The sequence below is a fragment of the Lissotriton vulgaris genome, chromosome 2_1 (assembly GCF_964263255.1).
Source record: "Lissotriton vulgaris chromosome 2_1, aLisVul1.2, whole genome shotgun sequence".
NCBI lineage: Eukaryota > Metazoa > Chordata > Amphibia > Caudata > Salamandridae > Lissotriton > Lissotriton vulgaris.
In genome coordinates this window covers 471,225,923-471,253,713 of record NC_141687.1, presented here as the reverse complement: position 1 = coordinate 471,253,713, position 27,791 = coordinate 471,225,923, and the positions used below count along the sequence as shown (strand labels likewise).

The window sequence follows — 27,791 nt, the reverse complement described above, 5'->3', positions numbered from 1 at the left end:
GCTAGACTGAACGCGCGTATAATTATGTACCATACAAGCATGAATCCAAAGTCAATGCTGAACTGTGCCAGTGCAACTGATTACCTGGAACGTGAAAGGGCTGAACAACCCTAGTAAAAATTGACAAGTGTTGGCATACCTGGAAAGGCACCAGGTAGAGATAGGTATGCTACAAGAAACCCACTTAACTAAGAACACTGAAGCTGGAGTAGGGAAATGATGGGAGGAAGCTATAATAACCTCTTCCTACTCTTCATACGCTAGAGGTGTCATGATCCTAATTAAAAAGGGAGTGCAATTCAGAGTAGAACACACCATCACAGATGATCAAGGCATGTACATAATCCTTACTGGATTACTACGTGGCTCCAGGGTGGGAATGATCAACACATATGGGCCCAATGTCGACGATCCGGGGTTTTACAAGAAGGCACATACACCTCAACAGTACACAGAAGCTGGTCCAAGATTGATTACTGGTTAGCATCAGGAGGGGCCAGTAACTGGGTAAATGATGTTCAGCACCTCCCCAAAATGCGATCAGATCACATGCCGGTGCTATTGTCCCTGGATGTCCCAACATACGCCACTCCACAATACACCACAGCGCTACTAGACCCAATATATAACACAACTTTTAAAGAGGCAGTGGAATATTACTTCCAACTGAATAAAGGCTCAGTGAAGGGTGCAAGTATGCTTTGGGAAGCATTTAAGACAACTATTCGGGGGTCTGCATCAGTACAGATGCAGGAATACTGTAGGATATACGCACACAACTGCAGAACTTGGAAAGGACTCTCAAGAAACTAGAAGTTTAATATGATCGTACACATCGTGCAGATATCCTAGGTGCAATTAGGGAGCAGCTAACTCTATATAATAAGGTTGCAGACAGAGAAGTTAAATACATGGCAAAACGCCAGAAAGCTAGAGCCTATGGTGAGGGAGGCAGGCCTGGCCCCACGTTGGGGCTTAAAATACGGTCCGAAAACACGATACAGACAATCATAAAAATAACGGACGACAACGATGTAGCTCACTACAACCCTAAAGGAATACCAGGAGCATTTGCAGAGACATATGGCAATCTCTATGCATTCTGAGAAACGGCGGGAACTCAAGAAATTGCAGAATACCTAGACGGCGCCGCCATAGCATGGCTATCAGAAGGTCAGAGGGAATATCTGTCACAGCCAAACACAGTACAGGACATACAAGAAGCCATTAAGGTGCTACAAAATGGCAAAGCTCCAGGACCAGACGGGTTCACCTTGTATTACCAGACCAGTCTGGATTCATACCAGCACAGTCCACATCACATAATATACGCACCATCTTTGCATTACAGCCCCAACTAAACCCAAAAATTGGAAGCGGCTGCAGTATTACTTGACACAGCCAAAGCTTTTGACTCATTAGAATGGACCTATTTCTTCGCGATTCTACAGAGAATAGGAATGCCAGAAGTGTTGGTACAATGGATACAACTCCTCTACACCAAGCCGATAGCATGGGTTAAGGTAAACAAGCAGATATTGGAAAAAATACAAATACAATGGGAAACGAGGCAAGGGTGCCCTCTTTCCCCCCTACTGTTTACTATTGCACTTGAACCCCTTGCATGAAAAATAAGGCAAGAACATGCAGACACAGCTTTAAAACTCCGCCTATGCCCAATGACATGGTGTTATATGTCTGCGACCCTAAAAATAATCTATTGCCATTACTAAGAGAATATATTACGTTTGGGAGACACTCTGGACGTAACATGAACTGGAGTAAGTCCATGGTGCTCCCATTAACTGAGATTACCAACCCACACCACTAGAATTCCCTCTAACATGGCAAAAGGGTCCACTCAAATATCTGGGAATATGGATCTACTGGGATCTAGCTGAAGTGATCAGAGCAAATTATGGGGTGGTGATAGATCAATTGGAAATGCAAATCAGCAGATGGATTCAGATGCCATTATCCTTGGCAGACAGAGTGTCCATCATGAAGATGGTTGTGCTGCCCAAATTCTTATATCTGTTCAATAATATTCCAATAACCCCCACCAAACCAAGTTTTAATATGCTAAAAGCTTGCATGATCAGGTTAATTTTGGCTGGGAAGAAGCCACAAATTGATTGGAAGACATTATCACTACCGTACGTACAGGGGGGGACGGGGTTGCAGGTGTTTGCAGAGCATGTGATTCTACAGCACTACATGCCAGGAACAGAAGCTTACAGGGTAAGTAACATAATCCTTTCTCATTAAGCTCCTTCTAAGTAGATGCTGACCTTAGACCACAGTCTTAGGTTCAACAGTTGTGCAGATATGTCTATGAAGGACTGATGGGGGTGATTGCTCCGTTGACATTATGCATTCTAAACTTCACTGCTCTTGTGTTTTCTGTAGTTCAAGAAATTGATACCAGTAAACTTGACCAACACGATCTCATTTTATCACAAGTATTCCCCCAATCTAAAATATATGCATTTTTAACTGTAGTTGAGTATGTGCCATTTTAATCTTATGTTTGCCTTGTGCATTTTTATCTCATGCTTTGCACAGGTCCGAATTCCATTAGCGATGATGGCCTTGTTCCTTGGACAAGATTTTGTAAAGTAAGTTAACGCTGTGCTTATTTCTGCAAAGATGTATGCAATTATCTTGGTATTGCAGTGGGGCATGTTTAGTATTTTTAAATGTTTCTAGAAGTAATACCATTTGGAGGGAATGTGCTCTGTGAATCAGCTAAAATTGTGACTAGTGATTGTGAACAATTATCCAAAGGGTAGTTGCTGTGTTAATGTTAAATTGCACATGCCTTTGTTTTGCATTTTTAATTGTAATCTTGTGTCTCTTAACACAAACTTGCTCATGCTGTTCGTGGAATTAAAATTCCCTCTGTGTTTAGTAGAGAATTCATCATTAAATGACTATAGCCATGTGGGTACCTGTTGTGTCTATTTTATTGAAATTTGAAAAACCTGTTAACTGCATAGGACCCGAACAATTGGGTTGGTCATTGCTTGTTCCGCTTTCGCTCATAATGAAAATAACCATTGCTGATTCTTGTCACTTCTAAAATGTGAGGTGTCCTATTTTCTCTGCTCCTGATATTACATACTTTTGTTGGACCAATTCTCTACTGATATGTCTACTATATATAAATCTGTAGGTGTTGTAAACACCTGAAAATTACCTCAGCAGAGGTGACTCTAAATACTTATCTTGTGTGAATAAGTGGTATACTGATTCCGAATATGCAACATAGTTTTTGTTTTTACTATTTCAGGAAAATATAAATGAAAAGAATTTTCCCTTCTGGCTCTGGATAGATGGAATTCTTGAACTCATCAAGAAACATCTCTTGCCACTATGGAATGATGGGCAAGTGTAACACATTGTTATTTTTGAAATACTGCATGTGCCTATAATATTAGTCAAGCGATTCTAGCATCGCAAAAGAATAACATTGCTTCATATGATGGATGTACAAGCACAGATGTTTGAATGAGCAAGGTCCTGTAAGATGTTGATAACCACTGTGACTCCATATGTAAGGATTGGAGTAAATCTAAGTCAATGCAGCAGCCAACGATATGACTTCACAATTTAATGGGATAGTCTAACTCTAAAGGAGTTTTCTAGCTCTCCAATTAAAGCCACAAAGTACGAGTGAGTTCAGGAGACACATAAAACATTTTTTAATGGTCATCGGTCACAGGCCACGAGATTACAAAAAACAAAGCTGTCACAGTCTTTGCAATGCTAAAACAATTCCAACAGTCCAGATATTGGATTACATAATAGTTCTAAGCAATGCCCCTCATACATGGTATGTAGATGCCAAGACTTAACAGTGAACTATAGTGCAAGTCATTTTTTACATCTGTTGCGAGTTACTTGTATTAAGATGAAGGGGAGATTGAGGCTCACGTTACAAAATTTGTGAAAATCTACAATGTGGCACATAAGGAACATTTCATGTTTGAATACTAGTCAGCCTGGATGAAGTTCTCTGCCATTTCCTTGGGCATTGTAGCTGAGCAGTAGTGACTCCTGTTCTGTGGAGGAGATGCGGGTAACCGTATGGAATCTACAGCATTCCTTTCTGAGTCTCGTTGTGCCATACCCTAGGTACCAGAATTGTGGAAATGCGGAAAAGATAAGAATAAATGGTGTGCCTTTTTAGGAGGCTGCTTTTGATCAAGCCTGGCAACAGGAGGGAACAGCCAACTTCTCATCTAGGAAGGCATAAGATGTTTCCAGAGGGTGAATACATTTGAGGGAGAGCTACAACAGTCATTCAACCCTTACCAGTCCTAGAGGGAAGCAGTTGCTGCGTACACTACGATCTTCCATTATCATTTTCTTTGCTATTGTCGTTAGCTCTGCCTCCTTGCTGGACAGTACACAATGGTCTTCAGAGTGCACCTTGGAGGAACTTAGCCTGTGAACAGGGAAATTGCCATCTTCCGGTACCCTGGAATGGACTATAAGCTGAGCCCAACAGTGTTCTGTCCATTATTTGGGCTTTGGGGCTTCAAGCTAAACTGTTTATCACTGATAGCTCGTTTTTGCACATCGTTTTACCTGTATTTACTTACATTGTGGATACTACTGAATCTGTCATTGAATTTGTTTTAAAGGAGAGTGCACGCTGTTAATAATTTCTGCATAAACTATTTTATTTGCACCCTGTTTTATTAATCTATGTTTTAAATCAGCCTTTCCTTTCAGCATTCACTGTTTTTGTTGCTACTGTCCAGCTTATGGGGTTTCCAGGTATAGCTGCTTTATCCCTCGCTGGCATTAGGCAGCTTGGAGGAGAGGAAATAGTCCTGCATGGAAAGTGGAGATGGGGCTGGCTCTCCTCTCTTCTGGGCTGGAAAGGGCTGAACAATGCCAGAGAGGTGCCATCCTGTTTGGTGCGCTGTCTAGTGGTCCTGCCTTCCCTGCCCCCATGTCCATATAGAGAGGTGCGGACACACAGCAGACACACGCCAAAGACAAGCCCGTCTGCGCCCGTCAGCGTCCCAGAATCGCCCAGTGCCAGCCTCTATGCTGGTTTTTTGTCAGCACAAAAGCACCGCATTGCTTTCGATAGGGCCTCTTTACTTCACATGGCCTCTCCAAAGAAATGTTCTGCCCTCTGGTCTCCTGGCACTCTCTGCTAAGATTTCATCTGCCCCAGCTGTGCCTGGACACTTAGTGTACCAACCTCCCCTATGACCAGTTGCAGCCTAGATCACGCTGCGGCAACGCAGAAACTGTTTAGGGCAGCCCTACTGAATACTAGATACCTACAGAAACGCGAGCTCCCAGTATTTGATTTGCTAGCTGATGAAGACTTTTATGTACTCTTCCTCTACCTTACTTTCGGCCTCGGCTAACCCCACCTCAGCATTAGCCATCCCCTCAAACTACAGAATTCTGAGGGAAGACCGTTAAATTGGCAGAGGGGGTGGGACGACAGTAGTATATAAAAAAAGAATACGATTGCTCATCTTTCAGTCTTGAGGGTCTCCAAGATGTGGAAGACTGGGTTTCTGTCTCTCAATCACTCCTAACCAGTGGCTGGGAGGGGTTCTTCTGTACTGCTCGCCTGATCCAGCCAACAATTGCTTGCGCTCGTTGGAAAGCGCGCTGGCTCCTTGGGCAATGAGATATGCTTATTTCCTGGTGCTTGGAGACTTTAATGTCCATTTGGACAATGCATCAGGGCAAGAAACTGACTCTGAACCAACAGGTCTTCGCTCTACACATCAGGCCGGGCATACCCTAGACCAGGTCTTCTCTAATCTGGATCTGGCGGTTTCGCAACCTATTCCTCTTTCCTTGGCAGACCACTATCTTATCTCCTTTGCTTGGTCACAGACCAGCAATAAGCCATCCTCAAAAGGTAATGCCTCATCCTCCTGTCAGGCATTTCATACGTTACTGCCAGAGGCCATTAATCATGCCTTCACTATGAATACTCCAGGTAGTGTGGAAGAGGATTCTGCTGACCTCGACAGTTGGATCAGGAAGACTGTTAACTAGCTAGCACCCATCACAAAGAAATCTAAGGCCAGATCATATTGAACATCTCCTTGGTTCAAGGACGAGCTCCGCGCATACAAGAAGCACTGCAAACAGCTTGAGAGACCATGGAGACTGAAATTTCACCATGATGATAAAGTATACAAGAATGCATTAAAGGTGTATCAGGGGAAGCTGCTTCTAGCCAAAAAGTGCTTCTATGATATTAGGATTCTGGAAGCTGACAACAAAGCAAAGGAAATCTTCAAAATCGTTGATTCCTTCCTCCACCCGTTGTCACCTCTAGAGCCTGCACCCCAACGGCAGAATGGTGTGACGAACTTGGCACGTACTTCCACGAAAAAATCAAGACCACTCAAACCAGCTTCCAAAATAGAGCTCCACCATCCAAATCACAGATCATGGTGCGCAGACTACCGGCACATCCTCTTACATATTCTTCCTTAGACACATTCACTTACATCTCTCCCTCGAAGTCTTTCGCTGCTCTAAAGAGCTTAAAATCTGGCTCCCCCCTTGACACCTGCCCTATCACAGTACAACAGATGGTGGCACCTTCTATCAACACTACTGTGAACCACATATTTAACACCTCACTAGCAACATGGGTGGTTCCATTAGTGTGGAAAGGGGCCGAAGTGATATCGCTGCTAAAAAAAAACTTCAGCAGGCACCATGCAAGTATCAACCTATAGGCCCAGCTCTCCCCAAGATCCTGGAGAAGGAAGTTAACCACCAACTCTGCAGTTATCTGGAAGACAAATGAATACTCCACTCCACTCAATCCGGTTTCCACCCCCACCTTAGCACAGAGACTGCTCTTCTTGAAGTGGCGGAGCAGGTTCAGAGCATCCTAAACATTGGAGGCAAAGCCATGCTCATACTGCTGGACCTCACAGTGGCGTTTGACACCGTGCCCCATCTTAGGCTGCATGAGCGCCTTTATGAGATAGGGATCAGACACTTTGCCTTAAGCTGGCTATCATCTTTTCTGAACAGATGGACTCAGGAAGTCTGGCTGCCGCCTTGAACTGCAGACGACAGCCCCCTGTCTGTGGGCGTGCCGCAGGGCTCTGCTCTCAGTCCCACTCTGTCCAATGAATATCTGACGCCCCTAGCAATCCTTACGGAGTCCCTTGGCGCAAAAGTTATCTCTTATGCAAATGACACGCAGCTTTTGTTTGCTTGCGAGAAGGGCAGGGACTTAGGTGGGAAGCTGATCTCACGGTATCTCTCCAAGGTGTTTCACTGGCTAGATTTGCACCACTTGAGATGCCACTCGGATAAGACGGCGATCGTGAGCTTTGGAGATGTCCCATACAATTTCATGGAAACCTTCTGGCCGAGCAACTTGCCGCACTTCGGTTCCCCACAAAACTGTAAAGAACTTAGGGATCAAACTAGATAAATCCCTTTTCTTCGATCCTCAGATTTAAGCCCTAGCCGGGTCCTGCTTCAGTGTGCTTTGGATGCTGAAAAAATTCATGCCTCTTTTATCTGAGTCTGCTGGTAGAAAGGTAGTGCAGGTCCTCATTACGTCGAGGCTCGACTATGGTAACGCTCTGTACCTCGGTCTCCAAGACTTTCTCCTTAAGAGACTGCAGGTGGTGCAGAACTCGGTGGCAAGGCTGCTACTTAGGTCCCATATGAGCCCTCACCTGAGGGCCCTCGATTTGCTCCTGGTAAATAAAAAGGTGGTCTTTAAGGCCATGGTCCTTATGCATAAGACCCTGCATGGGGGAACATCCTTTTCAACGCAACTTTTACGATGCATGCCTTTACATCGCAAGTTTTACAACGCATGTCATTACAACGCATTGCACTGGGGGCGCTCTAGGATAGGGATTGATTTAATTTACTATCCAACACCTTCCCTACTATCCACGGGGACTGGAGTTGGAATAGTAAATTAAACTATTCACTATCCATCACCCCTCAACACTATGTGTTGTAACAGCATGCGTTGTAAAACTTGCGATGTAAAGGCATGCGTAGTGAAAGCATGCGTTGTAATGTCATACAACCCCCTGCATGGGACGGACGCCTCCTATATCAGAAAGTGGATCTGTTCGTACATCCCTGCTCACACTCTTCGCTCTTCATCGGCATACCCGGAAAGGGTGCCCCGCATTAGTCGCCTCAGAATAGAAGGGAGATCCTTTTCCTATCTGGCACCACTCCTTTGGAATAGACTCCCATTAGACCTTCGGCTAGTTTCAAGAGGGAACTAAAAACCTGCCTCTGTAACTGCTAATCCAGTTGCCTGTCTGTTCTCTCACTGCCTAGTGCCGGGACACTCTACTGAGTAGCCCTGCGCTCTACAAAACAATATAACCTAACACTATCATCTGTGGTGATAAGAAACTAACCCCCCCCCCCCCCCCCCCCACTTTACACACCTCCACCATCATGTGTGACAAATTTTAAAAAAAGCTCTCTGAGCCTGTTTAATTTTCTGATAATCCGTGATTTATAATTCTCTATCTTCCTACTGAGTAATTCTGTATTTTAGTTCTGTCTTCTTCCCAAGTAGAATGGAGGAGCGATTCTCAGTAATTGTACTCCTCTGTTCAGTAAGTCAATATTCTCACTTCATTTGTTATGTTATGTTATGTTAAAATGGGACTTTTATAGCGCAACGGCTACTCCAAAGGAGTGTCCCGGCGCTTTGAGCTCCAGACCATAGAAAAGAGCTAGAAAACATAACGATAATAGAACAGGGGCCTAAAGGAGGGGACAGATTATCCAGCAAACAGCCAGGTTTTCAAGTCTTTCCTGAAGACAAGCAGATTTGCGGTGTTTCGCAGGGACACCGGTAGCGAATTCCATAGCTGAGGAGCAAGGAAACTAAAGGACCGGCCGCCTAGCCGAGCCCTTTTAATGCGTGGCACCCGAGCCAAAGCCAAGGCTTCTGACCTGAGGGATCGTGCAGGTCGATAGAAGTCCAGCCTCCTCTGGAGATACTTGGCGCCATTGCCATGCAAGGCCTTATGGGCAAGGGTCATGGCCTTGAACAGTATCCTCTTCCGCACCGGAAGCCAGTGAAGGGATACAAGGAGATTAGAGGCGCTAGTGCGGCGGTGAAAGCCAAAAATAGCACGCGCAGCAGCGTTCTGGGTGACCTGCAAACGTTGGAGGAGATATTCAGGCAAGCCCAGATATAGGGCGTTGGCATAGTCCAATCTGGACCCTATGAGGGCCTGAACAGTGATCCTCCGATGTTGCTCCGAGAGAAGGGGAAAGAACTTGCGCAACATTCTGAGAATCCCAAAGCATGTTCCCGTAAGAGTGGAAACCTGGGATTTGAGCGAGAGCTCGTTGTCAATTTTAACTCCCAGGTTCTTAGCCCACTTAGAAGACTGTGTGGGAGGGAACATGTCGGCAGGCCACCATCCCTGCCAATCTGGTTCTGATGGGCATCCGAAGAATAGTATTTCAGATTTGTCCGAGTTGCACTTAAGGCTGTTGTGTGAAAACCAGCTAAAAACAGCCCCAAGGCACTCACGGATCCTTTCTCCATCGAACTCTTCGCTCAGGTGAAAAGGAGCTGAGTGTCGTCAGCATAAGAGACGATCCGGGCCCCATAGGACTCCGCCAGTGTCGCCAGAGGGGTCATAAGGATGTTAAATAGAGTGGGGCTCAAAATAGAGCCCTGAGGCACTCCGACTCCCAATGGCGGCATCTCGGCGGATCCGGGTGGGACCCAGACCTGTTAAAGATTAGACTGCAAACGTCAACATTATCGGCGCCATCTTGCCCCTTTCGAGCCCATTCGTGCGCGTAAGCAGCAGCCATTTTGAGCATCATGGTCTCCCGGCCCCTCGCTGATAGCCAGCGCGTCTCTCTCTCTCTCTCTCCTAACCTCGCAAACATCCCCCGCACGTTGACAACCCCCGCTCTCTCATGCCTTGGGTCATAAACCCCTCTTCAGCGCAGCTCCGCCACAGAATCCCATCCTGTTCCCAGCGCGACACCTCCCTTCATTCCTTTCATGATCTCAGATCCTTTTGATGCAAACCCCCTTTTCCTGTGTCCCCGTTTGTCTTCCTTATTCCCAGGCCACCACCTGGCCCTGCGGATACTGTTTATTACCCCGTACAGTAGGAAGCTTCCCCTCCCCATCAAAAGACCCTCGAGCCGATCAAAGCCCCCACCCTATGAGATCCGATCAACCCCATGCATTCCGTGAATCGGCGGAATGCCCTGCTGCGCGACAATCATCACCTGTTGTGACCGGGGTGGGGAATTCAACTGTAAATGTATGTGGGAACGGGCCTGTAGGGGAGATTCCGAGGATGTTCTTTCAAATATCAAAATGTGGCGAGAATGTGTTACGTGCAATAAAGGTCATAAACCCTAGTATAAGAGGCCAGGCCTCAGAAATGTGGTTAGAGCACCTCGTGATGATACTTGCTGTCTGAATTGATGTGTTCTCCTCCGGAGAGAATAAAATCCTCGTTTCCTGCCTTCCAGTCTCCAGCGCCTGCTTCTTCGTTGATTAATATTGGTGGGTCATAGAGGCGACACCGCCGGGCAACATAAAAGGGTCTTTGGTTACTGGTTGTCTTTGAACCCCTTTTTACAATTGGCGTCCCAAACGTGGGGCCCATCAGCGACTCGTGGATCCAGTGGGAGAGGTCCTGACGACAGAGTGAACGACTGCAACGATCGGAAGGTACCCTGTCCGATAGACCCTCGTCTGACAGCCGATCATCCGAACTTCACTGGTTCCGAACAGACCTCTCCCGAGTGATCTGCGGTCCTGACTGGGAACCATCAGGAGTGCCACGTGGATTACGAAGAGAAGAGGACGATCGGGCGCTGGATTCGGAAGACAAGAAACTGTCCATGCGGTCCGGGTAAGGTCGTGTAAACACGACGAATTGCGAAAGTGATTGATAATTGAAAGTGATTGATAATTGATGAGAAAATACTAGTATTACTTTTTGTTAATTTATTTGGAGATTCGCTGTCTGCAAACGGAGAAACAACAGGCTCTCCCTTTATAAACAGCGAAGGATAGGTACGCATCCGTCGGACCTATCTTTCTCCCCCACTGAACAATTGCCCCTCCCCCATTGATTAACTGTTATAGATTGTTTTCTGGAGATTCTCTGTCTGCAAACAGGGAAGAATAGGTCCCCTCTTTGCAGATAGTGAAAGGGTAGGTGACGCGGACCTTTGCGAGCCTACTTATTCTCCCCATTGACCATATTGATTTTTTATTTTTGACCTAACATTGATTGCTCAAGATTGGTTCATGAGGTATTCACTACCTGCAAACAACGTAGAATAGAAATATTCTGTCTAGTCTTTGCAAGCAGTGATAAGATAGGTAGTGCTGACTATTATCCCATTGTGATCCGTCATGCCTGTCTTCTCCCCCCTGGTTAGTAGCCTGTTTAGCCCGGACCGCTTATTAGAGATGAACCATCCGGCTCCGCTGGAAGGCACCCCTAATAAGGACATGTTCATGAAGCATGGATTAATCGCTATAGCCTATAGCCAGCTGTGGCATAAATATACGAAAAAGGATCGAGAAAGTCAGTGGCCACTGGTAGGATCCTTTGAAGACGATAAAATAAACGCACTAGAAACAGCCCTTGGTAAAAACAAGACGACGCCCACTATGCTTGACAGCTTCGGCATGTGGCGAAAAGAAGCCGAACAGCGTAAAAAGAGAACTGAGAGTAGGTTGGGAAAAGAGCTGCGGAAAGCAGCCCACCTAGCGGCCCAGAAACTAGAGAAAGAGATAAAAGAAAGAGAGGATACCAAACAGAAACTAGAAATAGAAACATCAAGCCAGTGTCTGGTTAGAACACCCTCCACGCTCTACCCTGAATTACACTCGAAACAGCGAACCAACGATGATCTGCTGCTAGGTCCTCCGATCATCCACATGCCCCCTCCATATGCCCCTTCCCAACCCTTAGCACAGCACCCACTACCCCCAGGTACAAGCGAGAGTAGCACCACGGCTTCAGCCCCCATGGCCTCTGTGCCGGCTGAACTCCTTGTATTAGATGCTACGCAAACAACAACGTTGGGCGACCCAGAGGCCCGAAGGGTTGGTCCTGCAAGAACATATAGACTAAACAAAAATGAGCGAGCAGGGGTCGACAAGATAGCAAAGATACTGGTAGAGAAGAGGGAAGATGAAGAGTCCGTCACGGATGTGTTTAATTCTTATACAGGGAGTCACAGACGACACTTTACTGTACAACTGTGTTACCACGTCTTAAACGCATACGAGGACCGATATCAAGAAAAAGGTCCCCAGAGCCTAACGACTCTGTACCGGAAGGTCGATATCGGGGATGAGAGTGAGAGTGATGTGACGGACCTCCTTACGCGTACGCTTGAGGTTTTCCGCCACCTCACTGAACAAAAGCCGAAAATCGAATCCACAACATCCATAGCAACCGAACCACAGACTGAACGATCTAACACCATGATGCCGATACGAGAGGCTGCCCCTTACTGGGTTCCTCCACGAGGTGAAGGGACTCACGATGACGCAAACAACAAAGACGCAAAGGGACGGGTAGTGTACAATTGGGTCTACCAACCATGGGACCGGCAAGAGATTCTGACCTTCCGGAAATCTCTGCCTGACCTACGCAAAAACCCCACTGCCTTCTATTCTGAGTTGGGTACAGCCCTAGGATCGACGATTATGACTCTGGCTGACATCGACTTGTTTTTCGGGTTATGTCTACCAGCTGATGTGTGGAAACAAATCCGGAAAGTCGACCACTCTGAGCTGTTTGGACATAACTGGTCACAACTCGATGGCATAGACAGACAGCGAGAACCCGGACAAAAGCCTTTGAAAGCCATTTTAGACCTCCCGGATAAAATCGTACAGAAATTAAAAACCCTGATCCCAGAAAAGAAAGTGGACTGGTCGATAGTAACGGCTTGTCGCCAGAAACCTCAGGAGGATGTATCGGAATACTTCTCCCGGTTTTGAAACGGTGTTCTCCGATTACAGCGGCCAGGACCTGACCACTGCAACCGGACACCATCTGTTTGTCCAGAATTACGTTAAGGGTTTATCACCGGAGGTCTCGCAGAAACTGCAGGCCAGCGAAAGTAGTTGGGCAGCCTCCAAACCTACGGCTATCCTCCAGATGGCCCAATATTATGAACATCAGAAAAACGAAAACGATAGGACAACAGAGAGAAAGAAGAAAGATTTAAAAGAGAGGGTGATGATGGCTCAACTGCAAGGGGTGACTCTGGGACGAGACCAATACCGGGGAAACCATCAGATGAACGTCCCTAAAACTGCACCTCCCAAAGACTGTACTTCGACTCCCCACATTGGACGTACAGACATTAGAGAGGACCAGTGTGCTTTCTGTAAAGGAACGGGCCACTGGAAATCTCAGTGCCCAGTTCTTTTGGAACTCATCAGAAATAGAGATCCTAGAGATACAGCAAGCGACCCAAGAAATAGGGGACCACAGCGAGGGCCCCCAAACAACGCAACTAATGATAGATCAAGTAGGCCAAACACATTTGATCGACCCCGACAGAACCAATGCCAACAATCTGACTACGATGATGTTCATGACTTTGCATAGGACTGCCTAGGGCAAGGGAGGGATCCAGTTGAGCTCCATGTTGACCAGCAAGGCCCTTATGTCACTGCTAAGGTCTTGGGTACAAAGTCACCATTCCTGGTAGACACTGGCGCAACACGTAGTGCATTATCTAAACGACTGATTCCAAGGGCACCCTTGTCTGGCTCACTAATAACATCGACAGGTTTCGATGGAACGCCCTCCACTAACCCTTTGTCCGCCCCGATCCTCTTTGACTTAGAAAACAACACCACTGACACTACGTTTTTGCTTTCCTCCAACAGCCCTGACGCAATTATGGGACTTGACTTATTGAAACACTTCCGAGCAACGATTAGATGTTCCCAAGATGGAGTCCGAGTTTTCCTTTACGACAATCCTGTTCTGCTTAGACATTGCCCTCCCAGACACATGTTTTCCATCACCGACGCTGACACTTCCCTGCTTGACACTCTGCCTCCGTATCTGTGGGCCAAAACGGATTCGGATGTAGGGCGCATGATGATTGACCCAGTGCACATTACTGTTCGACCAGATGCAACACTCCCAAAACTTCCACAATATCGGATATCGCCCGAGGGCGAGAAGGCATTGGTAGAAATCATCCAATCACTGATAGACGCAGGAGTGGTAGAGGAAGTGGTTAGCAACGTTTGCAACAGCCCAATCTTGCCCATCATTAAGAAACAGGGAGAAGGAGATGAGAAAGCATACCGCTTCATCATTGACCTTCGAGAGATCAACAAAGTGGTGGTACCCCAGTACCCTGTGGTCTCGGACATTACCACCATCCTGACTTTGATTCCCTCCACTGCCACCACCTTCACTGTCATTGACCTCAAAAACGCATTCTTTTCCATCCCCATCCACCCAGACAGCCGATATCTCTTCGGTTTCACCCTAAAAGCCCGCTCGTATAGGTTCTGCCGAGCACCCCAGGGTTACACAGAAAGCCCTAGCATCTACAGCCAAGCCCTCAAGAGACAACTGGATCAAGTCCAGTTACCCGATGGAGTGGTGTTAGTGCAATATGTCGATGACATCCTCTTGGCAGCCGACACCACTCCACTAGCTGTCACAGCCACCATTCAACTCCTGCACTTCCTTGCAGAAAATGGCCACAAGGTCTCTAAGAAGAAGTTGCAATTCTGCCAACCCCAGGTCACTTACCTAGGCCACCTTTTGTCCAAAGACGGAAGGAAACTGACTCCTGACCGAATCCAAACCATTCTCGACACCCCCATCCCTAGGACCCAGAAACAGGTCCGCTCCCTACTAGGCCTCACCTCCTTCTGCCGACAGTGGTTACCCAACTTTAGCCTCGTAGTAAAACCACTGCTTTCACTGCTAGCTAAGGATATCCCTTTCCCACTCCCTTGGACCCCTGAGTGTCAGGCTTCCTTCATGCAACTACGAGATGCCCTTTGCTCGGCCCCTGTGTTGGGTACCCCCGATTACACAAAGCCCTTCTCCCTTTACACTCACGAAAGGGAGGGGTGCGCCTTATCTGTCCTGACCCAGTCCATCGGCTCAAAGCAACGACCATGCGCTTACTTCTCAGCCACACTTGATCCTGTAGCCAGAGCCCTGCCTGCTTGCCTCGAGCCGTAGCTGCTGCTGCGATCTCTATCCGACAGAGTGAGGGGATCGTGCTCTCGAATTCCCTCACAGTACTGGTACCCCATGCAGTTGACACCCTCCTAAACCAAACCAAAACGCAACACCTGACGAGTGCACGACTGACTGGATACGAACTGACTCTGCTCGCACCCCACATCACTCTGAAGAGATGCACCACACTGAACCCAGCAACCCTGCTGCCCTTACCAGAAAACGATCCCAATGTGCACCCTGTACACGACTGTGTGACCCTCACAGACGAACAGACCAGAAGTAGGGTTGACCTCAGAGACACGGCCTTTCCCGACCCCGACGGAGAGCTGTGGGTGGACGGTTCTTGCATCAAACTCCCCGATGGCACCACTTCAGCTGCCTATGCAGTCACCACGGCTCGAACTGTAGTCGAGACAGCCCGCATAACGCAACGATCTGCCCAGGCAGCGGAACTGATTGCCCTGACACGGGCCTGTATTCTAGCAGCAGGAACCACAGCAAACATTTACACCGACAGCCAGTATGCCTTTGGGGTGGTTCACCATTTTGGGCTCCTTTGGAGGGAGAGGGGATTCTTGACCTCACACGGCACCCCCATTTTGCACGGGGATCTAGTCTCCGCCTTGATCGAAGCCGTCCTTCTCCCCAAAAAGCTTGCAGTCATCAAATGCCAGGCACACAAAAGGGTGACAGACATTATTGGACAGGGAAATGCACTAGCCGACATCACTGCCCGAACGACAGCTGAAAATAGGACGACAACACGCATGTACGCGACCAGGTCACAAGCAGAAAAATGGTCTGACGCTAGGGACACTATTAGAGACATTCAAATGGCTAGCACACAACACGAACTGACTGAATGGACACGGGTGGGATTGAAAGATGACGAAGGCTGCTGGCGGACAAAAGACACAAACAAATGGTTGCTACCTGACTCGTATCTGATTCCCATACTGACTATGGCACACTCCCCTGCCCACATAGGATCAGCCCCCATGATTGAACTTGTCTCCAGAGTTTGGCACAATGATAAGATCACAGAGTCCGCCAAGCGCCTGGTCCAACAATGCTTGATATGCCTGCAACACAACCCCGGGAAAGGAACTGTAGTACCCCGGGGAGGGTTTGGGGTCCCAAATCACCCGTTTGAAGTCCTGCAGATGGACTACATCCAACTAGACAGATGTCAAGGCCTGAAATATGTACTTGTTGTGGTATGCGCATTTAGCAAATGGGTGGAAGCATACCCAACCCGTGACAACACTGCTATGGTCACAGCAAAAGTACTGTTAAAGGAGTTTTTCCCCCGTTACGGCCTTTGTCGAATTTTGTGGAGCGACAATGGCCCCCACTTCGTAGCCGAAGTTATCCAACTCATTTTGAAGGGGTTGGGTGTAAAACAAAAGTTCCACGCAGTCTTCCACCCCCAATCTGCCGGACTAGTTGAACGACATAACGCCACACTGAAACTAAAATTGGCCAAAATAGTGGCTACCACAGGACTGAAATGGCCAGACGCACTCCCCCTGGCATTGCTCTCAATGCGTTCCACCCCTACCAAACACCACTTGACACCATACGAGGTTGTATTCGGCCGGCCTATGAATGTCTGGTCTGCACCGAAACCAACTTCCATTCATGACGTCCCGGACGTCCTAATGTCTGATTACTTATGCCAGTTGACTAAAACACTGTCTGTTATCCATCAACAGGTGCTGCATGCCATCCCTGACACTTCCAGGGGTCCCGGACACACCATCCAGCCTGGGGATTTCGTCCTGATCCGGAACTTCCAGCGCGCCAAGAGTCTGGAACCCCGGTGGACGGGCCCCTGGCAAGTCCTCATCACCACCCGAACAGCACTTCGAGTGGAGGGAAAACGCAACTGGCTGCATGCACACCACTGTAAGAAGGTCTCCTCGACCCTGACCTCGACCGAAAACATCGACAACCAAGAAGAGCTCCTGAACAAGGACCGACCGTCACTAACCTGCTATCCTGATACCGAAACGCTTGAACTTTCAAAATTCTCTGATCCCACTGTGCCATCGAGAGAAGGGTATTTCCTGCGTCGAAAGGAGGGAGCCTCGGCTAAGTAGACCACGGACTGAGTTAAATCTCAGAACGGTGACCTAAACACTACCAAGGGTTACCCGGAGAGAAGCAAAACAAAATCTGTGGTTCTGCCCGCTACCGAGCACCTTGAAGATGATGGAAGCGCCAGGTAAGAAGATGATGGAAGCACCAAATAAGAAGATGATGAAGGCAACAGGAAATACCCACCACAGAAACCCAAAAGCAGACAGACTCCACAGCTCAAAGACAATTGCACTCTTCATCACAATCCTTTTCTGCTTTCTCCTCATGACCACACTCTGGATTGTGGAAGAAAATGCACCTGCTCACGAAACATTCCTGACCACTGCTCAGCCTACCACCATGAAGAAACATTATCTGATTTCGCTCTCTCCCCAACTCAGAGAGAGGCGAAAGGAATTTTGGAATAACTCTTTCGTACAACTACTTCACCAGCACAACCTCGCCACCAATGCCACCAACTGCTGGATCTGTGGGTTGCTACCCCACGCCACTGGACACTCGATACCATTCATCCCTTCACCTTTCTCAGTTCACGGCTCCTGTCTTGCTTGGCTGATGCTTCTGCAAGAAAGCTTTAAGGACAATGCCACCTCCAGCAAAACCGTAACGCATTTCTACCACGGGGTCTGGCGGAACAGAACAAAGACACACTTCTGCCCACAGACCACCAACAAAACAATCCACTTGGACATCCCGGCTAAAGAACAAATCGAAATGCAAGTGTTCAATAATCCAACCAGAACCACCTTCTCCTACCTGCGAAAACGAACGGCTGCCACTCTGACTGTGGCCCTGTCAGTCATCAACATCACCGGCCACATGTGCATGGAAGGGCTTGGGACTCAGCTGGAAGGCCACAGTGCTTGCCGGTTTTCCAGAACTCTGGACTCCACCGACCCACCTTCCTTTGTGGCATCTCCAAACACGTATTTCGTCTGCGGCACGAAGGCTTACACCTGGCTCCCCAAAGGCTGGGGGGGCACTTGTTTCATTTCCTTCATCCTTCCTCCGACATATGTGGCACCAGCAAATCATCACAGACAAAAACGAGCCAAAGACATTGAACAAGCCGACTCAACAGGAGCGCAGTTCCTCGATGCTATGAAGGGACTTGTCCCCCTCTGGGGCCCGATGGCGAACAGCCGTGCCATCCGACATCTGACTCAAGCAGTTGAGACAACAATGAACATCACGGCTGGTATCCTTGCTAACAACACCGCTGAACTTCAAGCGGTCCGCTTGGTGGCCCTCCAGAACCGCCTTGTCCTGGATGTGGTTCTTGCGGATCGAGGTGGAGCATGCCGCATTATTGGGTCCAGCTGCTGTACGTACATACCGGACAACTCACCCTCAGTGTACAAAGCCATCGAACATCTTCATAGGCTCTCTTCGGAAGTCCACCAAGAACAAGAAGAATGGTCGCTTGGTGGTTGGTTCTGGAGCACCGTTAAGAACTGGGGCTGGAGACTATTCACCATTATCCTGATTCCTATAGTTGTAATATGCGGTCTATGCTTAGGAATTCAATGTCTGCCACCTCTGTGTACATTATGCGTAAATTGTATTTGCCCTAAGACTGTGGACTTTGGGAACGAACATATGAGAGCAATATATGATGCCGAGGTTAGGAATTTGATGAAGATTGACATTGAGTAAGCAAGTTGGCTAAGATATGTTGAAAAGGGAGGACTGTTAAAGATTAGACTGCAAACGTCAACATTATCGGCGCCATCTTGCCCCTTTCGAGCCCATTCGTGCGCGTAAGCAGCAGCCATTTTGAGCATCATGGTCTCCCGGCCCCTCGCTGATAGCCAGCGCGTCTCTCTCTCTCTCTCTCCTAACCTCGCAAACATCCCCCGCACGTTGACAACCCCCGCTCTCTCATGCCTTGGGTCATAAACCCCTCTTCAGCGCAGCTCCGCCACAGAATCCCATCCTGTTCCCAGCGCGACACCTCCCTTCATTCCTTTCATGATCTCAGATCCTTTTGATGCAAACCCCCTTTTCCTGTGTCCCCGTTTGTCTTCCTTATTCCCAGGCCACCACCTGGCCCTGCGGATACTGTTTATTACCCCGTACAGTAGGAAGCTTCCCCTCCCCATCAAAAGACCCTCGAGCCGATCAAAGCCCCCACCCTATGAGATCCGATCAACCCCATGCATTCCGTGAATCGGCGGAATGCCCTGCTGCGCGACAATCATCACCTGTTGTGACCGGGGTGGGGAATTCAACTGTAAATGTATGTGGGAACGGGCCTGTAGGGGAGATTCCGAGGATGTTCTTTCAAATATCAAAATGTGGCGAGAATGTGTTACGTGCAATAAAGGTCATAAACCCTAGTATAAGAGGCCAGGCCTCAGAAATGTGGTTAGAGCACCTCGTGATGATACTTGCTGTCTGAATTGATGTGTTCTCCTCCGGAGAGAATAAAATCCTCGTTTCCTGCCTTCCAGTCTCCAGCGCCTGCTTCTTCGTTGATTAATATTGGTGGGTCATAGAGGCGACACCGCCGGGCAACATAAAAGGGTCTTTGGTTACTGGTTGTCTTTGAACCCCTTTTTACAGACCGTCTGGCGGCGGTTGGCCAGAAAGGAAGAAAACCAGTTGAGCACCGTCCCCCCTAGCCCGATGTCACGGAGCGTGGTGAGGAGATCCTCATGGGGGACGGTGTCAAACGCCGCCGACAGGTCTAGCATAACTAACATTACACTGCCTCCCGTATCCAGCACCTCTTTAACGATCTCCGAGACTTCCAAGAGCGCCGTCTCGGTGCTTAAGTTGGCGCGAAAGCCCGATTGGGATTCATGAAGTAAATCATTAGACTCCAGGAAGTTGGAAAGCACGCTGTGCACGTGTTTCTCCAAGATCTTAGTTAGTGCTGGAAGGAGCGAGATAGGCCTATAATTGGAGGGTGCCTCTGGGTCAAGATTGGGCTTCTTAATCAGGGGAATGACCATGGCTTGCTTCCAGGTCTGGGGCAAAAAGCCCTCGCTCAGGGATAAATTGAGGATGGGATTGGCTATGGGGTTGATGGCATCTGCCATTTTTGCTAGAAATTTTGCTGGGCACGGATCTAACGGTGAGCCCGACTTAAGGTTCCTCATCAAGGCTAAAGATGTTGCAACCGAAAGGGGAGGGAAATCAAGCAAAGCTGGGCCTGAGGGAGACAGAGAAGCTGTCTCAATCGGCACCGCAGACACATCATCTGGGGCTCTCAACGGGAAAGAAACCTGGATTTGCCTAATTTTGGTGGTAAAGAAGTTGGCAATAGTGTTGGCCCAGGTCTCCGCTGGGGCACCCTGAGTAGAGATGGACCGGGGGCTAGTGAATTCGCGCACAATTTAAAAAAATCTCCTTACAGGAGTTGGCAGCGTCGTCAATCCTTTTGGCGAAATAACATTTCTTGCTCTGAAGGACTAATTCATGGTATGCCTTCATCATGGTTCTATACCGTTGTTTGGCCTCAGGCTCATACTGGGCTCTCCAAGCCCGCTCCGCAACTTTACATTGCCTACGGGCATGGGCTAGTTCCTCCGTGAACCAGGGGGCAGAGACCCGTCGAGCAGCGGACCTGGGTGGCTGTAAAGGAGCGAGCTCATCCAGTCTGGCAAGAAGCCAGGATTGCAAGCTCTCCAGATCTTTCTCCAGGTCCCCAGTACAAGACACAGGGTGATCAACCAGAGCATGTGTGAGCATATCTGGGGTCACCCGATGAAGTGCCCTATAACTGCTGCCCTGCTGTCTCGTGGCGCTGGCCGGAGAAGCCAAGGTAGAAGGTATTTCAAAATGGGCAAGAAAATGGTCAGACCAAACGATTGGCAGAAGTGTTATAGCCATGATAGGTGTGGTGGAAAAAACCTGATCAAGTGTGTGGCCTTTATCGTGGGTCGGACCAGAAAGATAGGGGGAAAGACCCAGGGTGGATGCGAGATCTAACAGTTTGATGGCGTCCTGGTCATTGTGGTCGTCCATATGGAAATTAAAATCTCCCGCAAGTAAACATTGCTCCGATCTCAGGACAAGGACCGACATGACCTGTTGGAGATCATCAAAAAAGGAACCCACTGGGCCCGGAGGTCTGTAAACAATCAGGCCCTTCAGTGCTTGTTGCGGCGATAGGGAGATGGTAAAAGCTAAAGAGTCAGCCCCAGCGATGGTGTGAGTGTGCGTGACCGTGCACGAAAGAGAATTTTTCACAACCAAGGAGATTTGGTGTCCCTTGCTAGATATTCTCAGTTGTGTCACTTGCCTACCTAACATTTGACATGTAAATGATTATTCCTTACTTTGTTATGTGCCTTGTGTTCAGTCTTCCTTCTTATCAATTCTCCTACTGTCTCTTTATATGATAATAGTCATAGCGCTAATAATCGACATAACTTGTTTTTTATGACTTTTCACACCACAGCCTTCACCTCTCTATTGGCCAATTGAATAATAGTTTCCCGACCTTGGAACGATGGAAGGCTGACTTTGACTTGTGGTTTAAAATTTGTGTCCTACATGTCACAGATGTAAGAGGTCACTGAGTCATCTTAGGTCCAAGATATTTTCATTAAAAGAAAACTGAAAGTGCCCCGAAACAAAGCCATAATCTAACTTTGCTAGCTACTTGAAGCGTGGGTGGAGGAGGGGTAAGTAATATAATATCTAAGGTAGAATGTGTGGTGGACCTTACCGTAATTGCCTGCTATTCATAGTCTAAACTTTTGAAGTAAATGGTAAATGAACCTGCAGGATGTGGTTACACACAGAATAAGAACCACAAGCAAAAAAAAACTATATATATATATATATATATATATATATATAACGCATTCTGGGAACCCCTTTTTTCTCGTCCCCCCTCTTGAAGACTCATCCCGAAACATTCAAGACAGGAGCTGACCGGAGCGGGCCACTAGTTTTGAAAGTTGCATGAAGATTCGTCAACCGGCGATAAAGTTATTGGGAAAACAAAAAACGCTTTTCCTATGGAAACTAGGTCCTAATTATAACTACCTACTGGCGACCGTCAGTAGGTAATATTATATATAGATAGATAGATAGATAGATAGATAGATAGATAGATAGATAGACCAACCATACAAATATTTCTACTACAAAGAAAAAGCAAAGTCATGATGACAAGCTCACATTTCAGTTTGTCCAGTTCGTGATAGATTATCCAGCAAGGCCCAGAATTTTCATCAGATATCGACGGACCCCTAATAAAATCGGGCACCTCCTCCTTGTAAAACAGGCCATAAAGAAGAAACAGGGACAGGTGTGTGTGAGATAGAGCATAGCTTGTATGCGATGAACGGTTTATGACGTGTGAACATGTTGAGCCTTGATACTAATCTCGCTCGGCCACTGGGAAAGGAACTGCCCGAACAGGTTTGGCTTGAGGCAGTGGAGTCAGCTCGCCCAGGTCACAGAGGAGTCAGCAAAGGCGTCCTTTCAGATCGAATTCGGCCTTACGACATTTGGCTATGTAAGGGCAATCACAAAATGGCTGCCGCTCACAAAATGGAACCCAAGGGTTCAAGACAAAAACTACGGTTTCAGGGTGATTTCGTCACTCGATCAAGACGCAAATGCTTAGGTATAGTATCCCAATCATTACCGGTCTGCCAATACCAAAATCGTCATGATACGATGATATTTCTGACACGAGTGTAGAGCTTCGCTACCACACAATAAGTTCAGTCTTCCTTCTTATCAATTCTCCTACTGTCTCTTTATATGATAATAGTCATAGCGCTAATAATCGACATAACTTGTTTTTTATGACTTTTCACACCACAGCCTTCACCTCTCTATTGGCCAATTGAATAATAGTTTCCCGACCTTGGAACGATGGAAGGCTGACTTTGACTTGTGGTTTCAAATTTGTGTCCTACATGTCACAGATGCAAGAGGTCACTGAGTCATCTTAGGTCCAAGATATTTTCATTAAAAGAAAACTGAAAGTGCCCCGAAACAAAGCCATAATCTAACTTTGCTAGCTACTTGAAGCGTGGGTGGAGGAGGGGTAAGTAATATAATATCTAAGGTAGAATGTGTGGTGGACCTTACCGTAATTGCCTGCTATTCATAGTCTAAACTTCTGGGAACCCCTTTTTTCTCGTCCCCCCTCTTGAAGACTCATCCCGAAACATTCAAGACAGGAGCTGACCGGAGCGGGCCACTAGTTTTGAAAGTTGCATGAAGATTCGTCAACCGGCGATAAAGTTATTGGGAAAACAAAAAACGCTTTTCCTATGGAAACTAGGTCCTAATTATAACTACCTACTGGCGACCGTCAGTAGGTAATATTATATATATATATAGATAGATAGATAGATAGATAGATAGATAGACCAACCATACAAATATTTCTACTACAAAGAAAAAGCAAAGTCATGATGACAAGCTCAAATTTCAGTTTGTCCAGTTCGTGATAGATTATCCAGCAAGGCCCAGAACTTTCATCAGATATCGACGGACCCCTAATAAAATCGGGCACCTCCTCCTTGTAAAACAGGCCATAAAGAAGAAACAGGGACAGGTGTGTGTGAGATAGAGCATAGCTTGTATGCGATGAACGGTTTATGACGTGTTAACATGTTGAGCCTTGATACTAATCTCGCTCGGCCACTGGGAAAGGAACTGCCCGAACAGGTTTGGCTTGAGGCAGTGGAGTCAGCTCGCCCAGGTCACAGAGGAGTCAGCAAAGGCGTCCTTTCAGATCGAATTCGGCCTTAGACATTTGGCTATGTAAGGGCAATCACAAAATGGCTGCCGCTCACAAAATGGAACCCAAGGGTTCAAGACAAAAACTACGGTTTCAGGGTGATTTCGTCACTCGATCAAGACGCAAATGCTTAGGTATAGTATCCCAATCATTACCGGTCTGCCAATACCAAAATCGTCATGATACGATGATATTTCTGACACGAGTGTAGAGCTTCGCTACCACACAATAAGCAGGGTCCAGAATTTTCAGTACCACAGACCCTCCTTTTGCCCTTATATAGGCAATAACCTATACTCATGCTAATCTGAGTCCCGGTCTATAATCATAAAGTCATTGAGATGTTGCTGTAACATCATCCTATTACTTAGTTCATCTCTTGATACAGGTTTCCTTACACATGATGTAGCACAGAGGCCACATATTGCAGGAGCACACTGCGCACACAGACAGAACAGGAAAAGGATGGCTAGGATCATCCCAATGACTATCAGAATCTTCCAACCCCAGGCAGATATTGGTTTACAGAGCCACCCCATCAAGGACCAGTCTCCTTCATCCACGTGAATGGACTCAGAGATCCTATGCAGTTTGGAGATGGCCTGGTATACTGTCGGAGCGTTATCGGGGATGAAAATACAGCAACTCGATTGGATCACTTTACATACCCCACCACGGTCTGCAAGTATGACATCTAATGTGACTCTGTTCTGAAGAGTCATAAGGCGGTCCGACTGGAGCTCCGCAGTCAAGTTACTAAGGGCACATGCAGTTTCAACTATGGTAGATTCAACTCAATTGGCGAATGCTCCTGCTGTTCACCATAGGCCCCCAAAACGGCAGAAAACCTTTTGCGAAATCCCCAAACTCCTGTTCCGCAGTGTCGTCTTCACTAACAACACCCCTAACGGTCCTTGTCCTATGGTAATCTGCCGCGGCCGTGTAGATGGGTGGCAACAGGAACGAGATAAAACATGTGCCCGAGAAGTCAGGGGGCAGCCATGTATATGCTCTATCATGGCAGATGAAATATGTACCCTTAGCTGCTAAGACTGAGGGGGAGGTCTGAGACGAGAAGACATATGTTTCGGTACAGACACTCTTCCCTAACTGAGCTCTGGGGTTTTTGCCATTTCCCTGCAGACATAGGTGGCCCTGATGGGGTACTATCCAAATTGGGGAGGATTTTGTTGCTCGCTGGTTCTCACTCAAAGCAATTCCATATTTTATTCTATTCCATCTAACGTAAGCTTGCAACTCATCCCTAGGAATCGATCTGTATCTGTCAATTGTTCTGCTCATATTTGCAATTCCCACTACTAACGCTTTGTTGCTTGAATTCCTTCCTATGGAACGTGGGGGATATGGTTTGATGGCAAACATGAACACTGTTTGAAATGCCCATAAGGAACCATAGTAGCTGAATGGCAAGACAAAATATGGGATACCTTTATCTGTCGTGTGTGGCATAAGCCCACATACCCAACAATTTGTCGTGTTCATTACAAACTGGTGTTGGTGTAAGAGCTGAACGAATGAGTTATTTATAAATTCCAGTCTCCTAGAAGATTCATGTTCGGGCAGGGGTTGAAAAGAGTGTGAAGAAACAGTAGGAGGACGTATGGGCTGCGTAGTGGGTGCAAATGAAACTTGAAAGGTGTAAAAAACATATCCTATTAAAAACATCATGACACCAAGCAACATAAAAATACAACATATCAACGATCTCTTCTTTGACATTAAGGTACACATTTTATCTTTAAAGTTCATTCGTTTGGCAGGTCTCTCCATCTCAGAAAACTCCATCCTCTCTAATTTGCTGCCCGCGGTGGTAGGTTGTTTCTGCTGAAGAGTGCTTCTGTCAGTCCAGGGTAACTCCCTTGAACCAACCAGAACTGTCGACCTAACCGTCTCCAGCTGCACTCCAAAGACTGTGGCAACCGCGACCCACGCAGCAGAACCGGATGGCGGTTCGAAAAAAAAGAAATTAGCAAGTTTCCTGGATGAGAGGGCTGTACAATAAAAGTAAAAAGAAATTTATTTGTCCATAGTTATAGGTCTCGGCCTCAAACTATAACGATTTCTACCAGGTGCTGTCTGGTCTTGAAATAAGAGTTCAGGCTCCGTAGTGTTCAATCGAATTGCCGGAGGCACAGCTTCCTGTAAAATGTTGTCGCTTTCTTTTTCAGAAATTGTTCCTCTTATACGTGAATCACTAAAAGGTAGAAGACGAGGCACGGTCTCAGCTTCAGAGTCAGCAATTCCCTCCTGGACCCACCGGTCGTATGGCAAGGGCAACGGGACCCGCTTACAATGGGCTCCGTGCACCCAATTCTTTTTGCCGTGGACACGTACTGCAGAACGGGTAGCCAGCAACACTTGGAAGGGTCCGGACCAGCGAGGCTGCTCGTTCTTGGTTCGCTGGAAGTTGCGCACCAGGACCCAGGTGCCAGGTTCAATTGCGTGGGCTGGATCATCAGACGCTGGCGGTAAAGAGCGGTGGACCTGTTGGTGTAAGACACGCAATTTAGTCATCAATTCGTACAAATAGTCAAGCAGTACAGGGTGCTCTACCTCGCGAAACTTGGTGGGCCTTGGCACTCCCCAAATGTTGGCCGGACGGCCGAACACTATCTCGTACGGACTAAGTCCCAGTCGCGAATGCACAGTCATTCTTGTTGATAGGAGTGCTAAAGGCAGGGCGTCAGGCCATTTAAGACCCGTGCTCGCTTGAATCTTAGCCAGTTTCAGTTTTAGTGTGCCATTATAGCACTCTACTAATCCAGCTGATTGGGGGTGATTTGCAGCGTGGAATTTTTGATGAATGCCTAGCCCCTCACACACTTTCTTCATCACTCGACCCACAAATTCACTCCCATTATCACTCCAAACCATTGCAGGCATTCCGAATCTGGGGAAGAATTCTTTGACAAGGGCTTTAGCTGTGGATAAGGCAGTATTGTCCTTCAGGGGGTATGCTTCGACCCATCTTGAAAAGGCACAAACAACAACGAGTACGTATTTCAAATTGTTGCACCTTTCCATGTGGATGAAATCTAGCTGCAAAACCTCAAACGGATACGTTGGAGGCGCAAAATGACCAGCTGGAGTTGGGGTTCCCCTACCAGGGTTGTATTTCAGGCATACCATACAATTCTTGACCACATTCTCTGCACATTTAGGGATTCCACCATTTTGCCATACCGGAGCCAACAACTTACAAATCCCTTTCACGCTGATGTGAGCCATTCCATGAGCCATTGTCACCACGGCAAGCACATACGCATTGGGTAACAACCATCTCTGATGCTCTGACAATTCAATCCAGCAACCATTCGCATCCAGTTTACCCGTACTTTCTCTCCATTCATTCAACTGTTTTTCTGTGGCTTCAGCTTGAATGGACTTCACACTCTCAATCCTATCTTCACACATACCAACATCACCAATCCATCTCGCAGGGCCTGCAACATACATTCGACTCATTACATTCCTAGCAGTTTCTTTCGCAACTTCATCCGCAAACGCATTCCCGCGACCAACATCATCCGTAACCTTTTTGTGTGCGCTGCATTTCACAATTGCAACCTGTAGCGGCAAGGTCAGTGACTCGAGAAGCTCATTCACCAACTGACCATGTTGAATCTTAGCACCATGCGAAGTCAGGAACCCACGTTCTTTCCACAATCGTCCAAAACTGTGAGCCACACCGAACGCGTATTGGC

The 27,791-nt window shown here is 47.3% G+C and overlaps 1 protein-coding gene across 4 annotated transcripts in view; it reads left to right on the top strand.

Annotated features, from left to right (window-relative positions):
* STAT1 (signal transducer and activator of transcription 1) overlaps positions 1-27,791 on the top strand; it is a 590,542-nt gene that overhangs the window by 312,937 nt on the left and 249,814 nt on the right. For all 4 annotated transcript variants that reach the window (XM_086955384.1, XM_086955383.1, XM_086955382.1 and 1 more), the window contains exons 18-19: positions 2,566-2,618; positions 3,293-3,387. In XM_086955384.1, the coding sequence (XP_086811510.1) occupies positions 2,566-2,618; positions 3,293-3,387 (148 nt within the window). The remainder of the gene's footprint in view (positions 1-2,565; positions 2,619-3,292; positions 3,388-27,791) is intronic.